Source organism: Octopus bimaculoides, chromosome 15, assembly GCF_001194135.2.
Source record: "Octopus bimaculoides isolate UCB-OBI-ISO-001 chromosome 15, ASM119413v2, whole genome shotgun sequence".
NCBI lineage: Eukaryota > Metazoa > Mollusca > Cephalopoda > Octopoda > Octopodidae > Octopus > Octopus bimaculoides.
The window spans coordinates 41,171,507-41,183,002 of record NC_068995.1 but is presented as its reverse complement, the minus strand read 5'-3'; the positions used below and the strand labels follow the sequence as shown (position 1 = coordinate 41,183,002).

Below are 11,496 nucleotides of genomic sequence, written 5' to 3'. Positions count from 1 at the left end.
AGATAGATAGATAGACAGATAGATAGACAGATAGATAGATAGATAGATAGACAGATAGATAGACAGATAGATACAGATAGACAGATAGATAGACAGATAGATACAGATAGACAGATAGATAGACAGATAGATACAGATAGATACTAGTACTTATATGTATATGTGCGTGTGCATATAATACATATATATATATATAAAAACACAAACATATATATATATATATCATCATCATCATTGTTGTTTAACGTCCGCTTTCCATGATAGCATGGGCTACAACACACAAACATATATATATATATATATATACACACACACAACACACACACACAGACATATATGTATGCATATGTTACACTAACCGGTCACCATCTTTGGCAGCATTATCAAAATCTCGTAATAACTGCAGTCTTTTTATCAAACAGTTAAAATCTTTGGTGCTCTGCTCCAACATCATGATCACTTCCTGGAAAAATAGAGAAAATAATAAAAATGATAATATCAATGGTTTCAAATTTTTGAACTAGGCCAACAGTTTTGGGCAGGGGATTGTCGACTGTATTGACCTCAGGGCGCAACTGCTATTTTATTTTATCAAACTTGTAAGGATGAAAGGCCAAGTTGACAATGGCAGGGTTTGAATTCAGAATGCAGAAATAGAAAGAAATACTGCAAAGCATTTTGTCCAACATTCAAATAAGTCTACCAGCATACTAGCTTAATAATAATAAGAATTCTTTCTACTATAGGCACAAGGCCTGAAATTTGGAGGGAGGGGCTTATTTATCACATCGACTCCAGTGTTCAACTGGTACTTCAAGGACACCCCACCTTCACCAGTCCACTCACCAAAAGAATGAGGAAAGGCAAAACAGGGTTGACAGAATTTGAACTCAGAACATAGGGAGCCAAACCCAAGGCATTTTTACCAGTGCTCTAACAATTCTGCCAATCCACCACCCACAATAATTGTTTCTCACATCATCACATGACCTGAATACTTGACTAGTACTTTACTTTATCAACTCCAAAATGTTAAACAAAAAATTGACCTCAATAAGGTTTGAACTCAGAATGCAAAGAGCCAGAATAATACAGCAAGCCATTTCATGTGATGCTCTTATGATTCAGTAAATCTAAATTAATAGAGAATCAACAATGGATTAGCACTGATTTTGTATGTCTAATATAAACAACAGTGCAAGTGAAGATGAAAGATGGATAATGGGTGTATATGCCATATTCCAGGAGTTTTGCTCCTTCATCAACACCCATTCAACCTATTAACCATCCACAATAGCACAGTTACGTTATTGGATATACTAATTTTACATATTAAACACATTCCTGTTAGTTGGTACATACATATTAATGACTTGTAGAAACACCGTATTTCATTATGCTATCATAACATACTACAAAGTATATTAAATGTCTTTGGCATATATGGGAAACAAAAATTTGCATGTTTTAATTTTAATCTGATCACATCAGCAAAGAATGTGACATTTTAAAAATTATTTTGCCAGTCATCTCAGCCACTGCCAAACAAAGCGGACAGGAGACAGAAGAATTATATAACTTACCTTGCATTCAACAACACTTTCATCTTGTTCACAAGTTTCATAAATAGCGTCGACAGCACGCTGAAGATTGTCAAATAGAAATGCCCAATAGCGGGCCCTCACATCAGCTCTCTTGGTACTACTGTCAGATTTTGGTGACTTAGTTAAATCCTGGAAGCACTTGAGGGTGGAAATACCACTGCCACACATCATCTTGTCTTTGGCTGAAACCGACACAGACCGCAGCTTGGAACTCATTCTCCATTGTCGTGTCACTGCTCTGCCTGGGAAACACAAAGGGACAAAAATATAATTCTCGACATCCCTATCATCAACAAGATGGCAACTCAAACCAACAAAGAAGCCTCTATGTAGTTATTCCACCGGCTAGAAATGGTAGCTTTAAATGTTTATTCACTGACTTGGTAATTAGGAACAGTTATAAACTATTGCATTGATCTAAATACTAACAACTGTTTGTTGATTAGTTACAAGAAGCTCTGAGTTTGTGAAGTCTTCACAGTTTCCAGAAAATATTATCTTATAGTGAAATCGTAGTCATGGCCGATGCCAGTGCCGCCTGACTGGCACCTGTGCTGGTGGCACGTAAAAAGCACCATTCGAGCGTGGTCAATGCCAGTGCCGCCTGACTGACCCCCATGCTGGTGGCATGTAAAAAACACCCACCATACTCTCGGAGTGGTTGTCGCTAGGAAAGGCATCTAGCTGTAGAAACCTTGCCAGATCAGATTGGAACCTCGTGCAGCCTCCTGGCTTGCCAGCCCTCAGTCATACTATCCAACCCATGCCAGCATGGAAAGTGCACATTAAACGATGATGATGATGAAATATCTTTGGTATATATTTTTCCACTATTTTATACACTTGTGAGTATGTATATGAGGTGCATTCAAAAAGTATCTAACTTTACTTTTTTCTTCCAAAACTAATGTCGTGTCAGCAAAATGCTTTGGGTGGGAGGCGATGACACCCTTCCTGTGCATGCATGAACATTTTTGCACCAGTAGGCTGCATCAGTTCCCAGCTGTTACACCTAGAGTACAGACATGTAGTACTTACTCACTCGTCAGATTTTCATTTCCATGCAAGATGACCAAACACATCACGCAGAGACCATAAACCCATGTCTCATCACAAGTGATGAAGATCTTCATAAAGTCAGGGTTGAGGTTTGCACAGTCCAGCATGTCTCTTTACTCTTTTACTTGTTTCAGTTTTTTGACTGTGGATAGGACTTCTTCTTTGTAAGCCTAGTACTTATTCTATCGGTCTCTTTAACATGGCACCAGCACTGGCAGGACCACCAAGTAACTTGCAAAACAAGGAATCTTTGAGATGAGAAAGAAGGGGGCAATGGAGGGGGGGGTCCTGTGTCAGATGGTGAATGGTTATAGTGAGTCAAAGAATCAGAAACAGGTGTCTTGCTGTAGGGGAGGCACATGGTTACCCAACCAGAGAGAGAGAGAAAAATGAGGACAAAAACAGGTGTGCTGCTGTAAGGGGGGGATACATGGTTATCCAACATGAAGGAAGAGCAAGAGAAGGAGAGAGAGAGAGAGTGGAAGACAGCAGGAGTGCAAGAGAGAGCAGGAGAAAGATGGTGGCAAAATGCCAGGCATACTCACAAGGGATGGGGGATCAGAATATAGATGGGATGGTTGAGTAAAAGAAGGGATAGATAGATAGATAGATAGATGGTGGAAATGCCAGGGAATACCCTTGAGGTATGGAGGTCATAATCTAAGTGGCAGGGGATTGCCAAAGAAGCATGAGTAGAGAGTGGGGGAGGGGAATGTGGTGAGTGGTGAAAACCTGGGTATATAGTTGGGGGTGGGCTACTGGATAGCAATGATGCAGTGGACAGGGCCGAGAGGACAAAACTGGAGTGTGAGAGATAAGTATAGTTCGTCAAAGAGATGTAGTTTGGTTTGTTGGGGTAGGGTGTATGATAAGTTTTCTTGTTACATATAGGTGGAACACACAGCGTTTCTGGATCTCGGTTTCACTGACGTGGAAAGGTTTTCTTAAGAACTTCATATCACCAGAATCTCGGTCCGTTGTCATTATTCTTAGTAATAACATTATGATAAAAGTATTAGATCATCATCGTTTAACGTCCGCTTTCCATGCTAGCATGGGTTGGACGATTTGACTGAGGACTGGTGAACCAGATGGCTACACCAGGCTCCAATCTGATTTGGCAGAGTTTCTACAGTTGGATGCCCTTCCTAAGGCCAACCACTCCAAGAGTGTAGTGAGTGCTTTTATGTGCCACCGGCATGAGGGCCAGTCACATGGTACTGGCAACGGCCACGCTCAAAATGGTGTATTTTATGTGCCACCTGCACAGGAGCCAGTCCAGCGGCACTGGCAACAATCTCGCTCGAATGTCTTTACAAAAATATGGAACACTTCACGAATTTGCATGTCATCATTACACAGGGGCCATGCTAATCTCAGCATCGTTCCAATTTTAGAATATGTACCGCCGTTGTTAGTACATATGTACCGCCACCTCATGATAAAATCTGGACAATATTGATTTCACACACAAACACAACAAGATATTGATCTGTATTAAATAAATCATCTATCAGGTCAAGGATTGCTGTTGCTATCTAGTCCCAGTTCAATCTTGATTGAGTAAACCAAGTAAAACAATTATCAAAAGCAGTCCACCCACGGCCAGACCTTTTTAAGGAGGGGCTGTGAAGCACTACATTATCCACTGAATCCTTCTTGGTTTTAGTTGCACCAATATTGGAGACCCTAGAAATGGTTATCAATGTCTGTTCTTTATCTCCTGATTATGCTATAGAAGAGCCTGACTTGAGAGAGGTTTAGTTATTATTTCTAGCAAGCTAAGTAACCACTTACAGGCTCAACCATTATTTTCACTAATCAAACGTTTCTCCAAATTAGCCAACATCCTCTACTCAATATATTCATAAAGGATTCATTTTAGTTTCCTCAGTTGTACATAAATTCCTGATTCTAAGAAACCATTCAAGCAGACATTAAATGAGGAGGAGGAGGACAATTACACAAAGCAAAACTTCAAAAGGAAAAGAATTGGTAAACTTACTGCTTCTTTCACTGACAGGTCTCTCTTGGAGTGGTAAATTGTACTGCACAAGATTCCTGGCTGTCCGTCCTTCCTCTTGAACAATTCTTCTAACACGGTCAAGGCCACTCATTCTTGTAAAAGGCTGCAATAACAACAACAATGATAATAATAATAATAATAATAATAATAATAATGGTTTCAAATTTTACCACAAGGGCAGACATTTTGTGGGAGGGGACAAGTCGATTACATTGACCCCAGTGTTCACCTGGTACTAAATTTTTCTACCCTGAAAGGATGACAAGCAAAGTTGACCTCGGCAGCCAAAATACAGGTAAGCATTTCACCTGGCATGCTAGTGATTCTGCTAGCTCGCCACCTTAATAAAAATAATGATGATAATAATAATTATTTTCAGTCTAGGCACAAGGCCTTGAAAATTTGGTGGGGAAGGAGGCTAGTTGCCCCATTGTGTACCTGGTACTTATTTCATCGCCCCCGAAAGGATAAAAGGCGAGGGGATTAAGTCGATTACATTGACCCCAGCATGTAACTGGTACTTATTTAATCAACTCCAAAAGGATGAAAGGCAAAGTCGACCTCGGTGGAATTTGAACTCGGAATGTAGCTAAGCATTTCATCCAGCATGCTAACAATTCTACCACCTTAATAATAATAATAATAATAATAATAATAATAATAATAAATGCCCTGATGCAATACCAAGCACTGGCTCTCATGGCTTCTGATCTTAACTGATTGGAAGTGCTATCATGCACATGTTTTGTCTTGGTATAAAAGATGGGCTACAGCAAATGTTCTGTTCAATACCACAGACTTGCTTGTCAGTTGCTTGACCATAACCAGTTGAGCATGTCCCTTGGTGGCTGACGATATGTGCATCTTTGATCATGAGCAGGAGTAGTGGGGGAGTATCATAGCCATGTGTTGAGAGGAATTCTTTGGGATTTGAATAATTCACCCCGGGAAACATGGATCCTTAAACAAATCTTATTTTTGAGCACGATGGGCAACTTGACCAGAAGAAAATTCTAATTGGGACCCACTTGCAAAGTTATGCACAGTTTCTCTTGATACGAGATCACCATGTCATGCACATGTGGTTGTGATGCATGTGCTTGATGCACCCTTATCAGACGGGTCGTCATGATGGGTATATTGGGCTTCGTGCATTTGTACCCCAGTGTCACTTTGTTGATATGCATTGCTCTTGCTCTCTCACTCAATAATAATAATGTTCTGGTGACAACAGGATCATAGAGAAAGAAGAAGAAAAAGTCAACAATTACGACGACTTGAAAGTGGGAAATACGAAGGTTGTTGTCAATGAGGAGATTAGAAATGATACCAATGGCAACTGGCACACTTGAAAGTGTCAGAACTCAACTACCAACATGGTTCAAAAAGATTGGTACTAGAGTAAAGATAGAACACCTACAAAAATCATCGCTGCTTGGAACTGCAAGAGTTCTCCACAGGGTTCTTGAAGCATAATTAGTAAACAAGTGTCACCTTAGTTTGCTGGCTGTGGACAGCTGACCCTTTCCATAAGACCGAGCAAAATAAGCTGTGAGATTTCATCAAAAAAATAATAATGGTTTCAAATTCTAGCACAAGGTCAGCAAGTTCAAGGGGGGGAGGGGGTTAAGTTGATTACATCAACCCCAGTCCTCAACTGGTACTTAATCCATCAACCTCAAAAGGGTGAAGAGCAAAGTCGACCTCAGCAACATTTGAACCCAGAACGTAAAGACAAGTGAAATGTCATTAAGTCTGCTAACGATTCTGCTAATAATTCTGCCAACTCACCAAGGTTCCATTGACTGGTGTCTGCCACACTTCCCTAACTGCCATCATCTCAGCGACACAGTCTTTCCCAAGGTTTACCTCCAGCAAGCAATTGTTGCATACCTATTCAACAATGTCCGTCTCTTCATTTACTATGGACCGGTTCCCACAGTAATCAATGACATACAACAGCTGGCAAGTGGTAAGAGACAAATACAAAGACACACACACATAATATCTATACATAACAATATGTATAGAGAAAAGCTATATCTTTATTACAGATCTCACCTTATAAAGTCGACAACTGTTTCTCTTGCATTAACATATACACATGTATATAACAAATATGTATATATATATACATTGCGCCAGTAGAGCACTAACAGCACTGTCTGAGCATGTTCATTGCCAGGGCAGCTGTCTGGCTTCCGTGCTAGTGGCCCGTAAATAGCACCATTTGAACATAATCGTCACCAGCGTTGCCTTCTAGCACTTGTGCTGGTGGCACGTTAGAAAATCATTCGAGCGAGGTCATTGCCAGTGCCGCTGGACTGGCTCCCGTGCAGGTGGCATGTAAAAAACACATTTTTGAGCATGGCAGTTGCCAGTACCGTCTGACTGGCCCTCGTGCCGGTGGCACATAAAAGCACCCACTACACTCTCGGAGTGGTTGGCATTAGGAAGGGCATCCAGCTGTAGAAACTCTACCAGATCAGATGGAGCCTGGTGCAGCCTTCTGGCTTGCCAGTCCTCAGTCAAATCGTCCAACCCATGCTAGCATGGAAAGCGGACGTTAAACGATGATGATGATGATATATATATATAAAATATCATTAAAATTAATATTAATATCCTCAAAAATGTTAATGTTATCAAGGCTATATATATATATATAAGCCTTCACAGAGTTCCTTTCTTCCAAATTCACAGATCTATAATAGAAGACATCCTAGCCACCCTGTAGTGAGATTGAACCAGAAACCATATGGTTGCAAAGCAAACTTCTTATCTACACATTCATATCTGCAGCTAGGTTACAAAATCTGATGTTTTTTTTGTTTCTCCATTGTGTGTCACATGACAAATGACTAAGAAATAAGTTGTAACAGAACCAACCAACTTCTACCAGAATGGAATCGTGATGAACATCTCAACCAGTTGGTTTCAAGTTTAGTCCCACTGTATGGCACCTTGGACAAGTATCTCTACCGAACCCACTCACCTAACTCTTTATAGTGAGATGGAAACTTGCTAGAAGCCAATTATGTATATATATGTGTGTGTGTGTGTGTGTGTGTGTGTGTCCAAATCTTGGTACCAAGTGATGATTTTACACAAACATCACTATCAAACAAGAAGTGTACTTCATTACCCATCTTCCATAAAACATGCCATGCTGAGGGTAAATATTACATTGAAACAGATGATGGCTGGTGACAGGAAGGGCATCCTGCTGAAGAAAATCTACCCCAATGAATTCCCTAGATCCATGCAAGCATGGAAAAGTGCACATTAAAACAATGAAGATGATGATAATGATAATACAATACTTCATACATCTGCAAGTGCACACGTGCGTGAACACATGCACCTGTGTGTGTGTGTCTCAACAAAATGGAGATGAGTACCAACATTTACATGTGGCATGCTTAAACAATTGTGAGGAACACTTCACATGAAACCATTGGTTGCATTCTTAACCTACAAATAGAGTATACACACATCTATTCAAAGCTGAAGCTTCCCTTCAACACTAATATTTCATTATTCAAGGTGAGTCCAACCCATGCCAACATAGAAAAACAGACATCAAATAGTTATGATGATGGTGGTGATGATTTTGGAACATGATATTAACGAGAAACTCATTTAACAAACTGATGCTCCAGTTTTGAAAATACGAATAAACTCCACTAATTCTACATTATTTACAACTGACGGATATTTGTCCTCATCTTGTTTGTTGTTATGTTTCGGCTGATATACCCACCAGCCTTCATCAGATGTCTAGGGGAAATTTCGAACCTGGGTTCTTATTCCTAAGGTGTTTTTCGATATTATTATAATTATTCAGGTCACTGCCTGGAATCGAACTTGGAATTTTGGGGTTAGTAACCCATGCTCTTAACCACTACGCCATATACCCACGGGCTTATGGCGTAGTGGTTAATTCTATCAAGTATATTCCATATTTTTTTCATGTTCTTTTACAGATGCAAACTCATATTTTATACATACATACAGACAGACAGACATATCCACATACACACATTTTGGTCTAACATCCAGCAATTAGAGCATTAATTGAAATTTCATAATCAAATCATTTTCTTTAAACCAATATGAAAAAACAAAAAAAAAAATACAGAAACAGAAAAAAATCAAGAAATAACTAAGAAGACGACTCATTCCTTTGGCCATGGTAAACAGAATCTTCAGAATAGTCCAATATTTGAAATTCTCCAAATATTTCAAAATATTCTAATATTTGCAATATGACTTATTGGCAAGCTGGCAGAATCATTAAGCACGGTGGAATAAAATGCTTTGAGGTATTTCTTCTGGCTTGGTATTCTGAGTTCAAATTCCTCCAAGGTCAACTTTTCCTTTTGGGGGTCAATAAACTAGATATCAGTAAAATCAATACTTTACTGATATCCCCAATGGGTTGATGTAATTAATTAGACACCACACCCCAAATTTCAAGCCCTTTGCTTATTTAGACAACCACCAGCAAAAGAGTATTCAAAATGTATGGTTTAGCTCATCACTTTCTTTAACACCAATGTCTACCAACTCCTTAGAGCAAAGCTCACTCTTTTATAATCATTTGGACCAAATTGCACTTTATTTTATCGACCCTGGGAGGATGAAAGGCAAAGTTGACTTTGGCAGAATTTGAACTCGGATCACAGAACTACAACAAATGCCGCAAGCTATTTTGTTCAATGTTCTCATGACTGCCAATCCACCAGCCTTAAGTAATTGTCTCTGATTTGGGTATAAGACCTGAAATTTTTGGAGTGGAGAACAGCCAATTATATGACCTCCAGTACTCTACTTGTACATTATTTTATCAATCCCAGAAGGATGAACACAAAATTGAACTCAGTGGGATATGAAGTAAAAGCATAAAGAGGCAGAAGAAATACCACAAGGCATTTAATGCAAAACACTAAGGATTCCATCAATCTCCTAATAATAATAATAATAATCAACCAGACATAATTATTAGAGATAGGGAAGAAAATACTTGTAGATTGATAGACGTGTTCCCACTGATAATATGTAAAGGAATTTGACAATCTTAGCAAAACAAAAGGGCTTGGAAAGTGAAATACAAAAGATGGTGCATCTTAAAGCAAAAACTGTTCCTGTTATTGTGGGGTAGCCTAGGAATGATAAAAAGGGGATGTCAGAAAAATCTAGGCAACATCCCAGGAGAACCATATTTCAAAGAAATCCAAAAGATTTTGTTGACAAGTACTGCCTACATTGTTAGAAAACACCTATTTAATTTAAACATTTGCGTCGTGTTATATGAATGTATTTCTGTACTGTCCTCCCCAGGCTTTCAACATCTCTTAATCTTCACTTACTCTAGGGTATCTCAGCAAGTGATTGCATCCAACTTGCAGATTCAAAGAAAAATAATAACAAGAATGGCTTCTGATATAGGTATAAAGCCATAATTTTGTAGAGGGGAAAGATATTCAACTAGACCCCAGTTTTTGATTTGTATTTATTTTGATCAACTTTTAAAGAACATAAAAAAGACCTAACTCGTTTTAGATCTTTTGTCCGGCAGTACTCTTCTAAATCTACATCCCTCGACCACTGCAAATGAGAAGCAGTCAACTGTCTCAACCAATCAATTTCCACTGAGCCAAAGAGAAACACTATCTGGCTGCTCAGTCTGCTAGACATAGCAGCCAAAATTTCTAAGAAATCACACACAACTATCTTTAAAAAAAAAGTTGGAGACACATTAGATAATTTAGTCTTGGAGGATGGTGATGGCTGGTTAATTAAGGCTGAATGCTAATGAACTAAACAACAATGACAACATCTATTCTCATGGGTATTACATACAATTTCAGCCCTTCTTAGATGCAAAGGTGACCATATGCCATTAAATGCCCAAGACAATCGTACAGTTTGGTATTTTCATTTCCTTCCCTTCTCCCATACATCTAAAACAGTCTAGTCTATGTAAGAAATTGATGTTTTTCTTTAAAAGATCAATATATTGAACTGCATCAGATCAATAATAATATACTGGCAGCAATTAAAACCAACCTAATATCTTGTCAACAAAACCTGACTAATTGGTTCATTACAGATATGTCATCCAACACACGCACATACACACGCACAAGTCAAAGAAGAAACTTCTATGCAACCTACTCAATCTGCTAGAAATAACAGCTACTTCCCCTCGAAAGACCTGGCCATTTAAAACAGGGAAGGATATATAAAATACTATAATCCTGAATATACAAAAAGACAGGATGGGATGGTCATAGTTGCTTGATCATATCTGACCCAGGGCTAAACAACAACACCAGCCTTTACAAACAACGCCATTTTTCCTCTTAATCACTCATACAATTACTCATTGTTTAGCCCAAGGTCAGTGTCGATTGAGTAAACTTATAATCAAAGGCAATCCAACTCTGGCCATCCTGTCTTTTTCCTATACGCAAGGAATCCAAAACACATTTATCCAATACTAGCAGAAATACCAGGCGTTGCCCAGGTTAGGGATTCACACAGACAGACAGACACACACACACACATTCCCAATACATGTAGGATTCCTCACCATACAGGTGACAGGCACAGCTGTAAGATGCATTACGGATCTATAGCAATTGGAAGGGCATGACCCAACTGAAATAACAACGTGTGACGTTTGGAGTAAAAGGAAATGAAAGTGTCGCCTCTGGAGTTTGCAAATGACCACGATACCGATAGGTAACTGTGCAGACAAAATTTACAATCGATAAATGTCTTAGAACAACCAGCCTCTCA

General features: G+C 39.1%; 1 protein-coding gene and 1 non-coding gene across 2 annotated transcripts in view; both read right to left on the bottom strand.

Moving 5' to 3' along the window:
- The window catches only part of LOC106884496 (S phase cyclin A-associated protein in the endoplasmic reticulum), a 225,176-nt gene that overhangs the window by 205,827 nt on the left and 7,853 nt on the right, over positions 1 to 11,496 (bottom strand). Inside the window, exons 2-4 of the mRNA XM_052973411.1 lie at positions 4,669 to 4,792; positions 1,584 to 1,846; positions 360 to 463 (exon numbers count right to left, since the gene is read on the bottom strand). Of these exons, the coding sequence (XP_052829371.1) occupies positions 360 to 463; positions 1,584 to 1,846; positions 4,669 to 4,792 (491 nt within the window). The remainder of the gene's footprint in view (positions 1 to 359; positions 464 to 1,583; positions 1,847 to 4,668; positions 4,793 to 11,496) is intronic.
- On the bottom strand, positions 3,981 to 4,084 carry LOC128249564 (U6 spliceosomal RNA). The gene has a single exon (XR_008265676.1). It is a non-coding gene; the product is annotated as a U6 spliceosomal RNA (small nuclear RNA).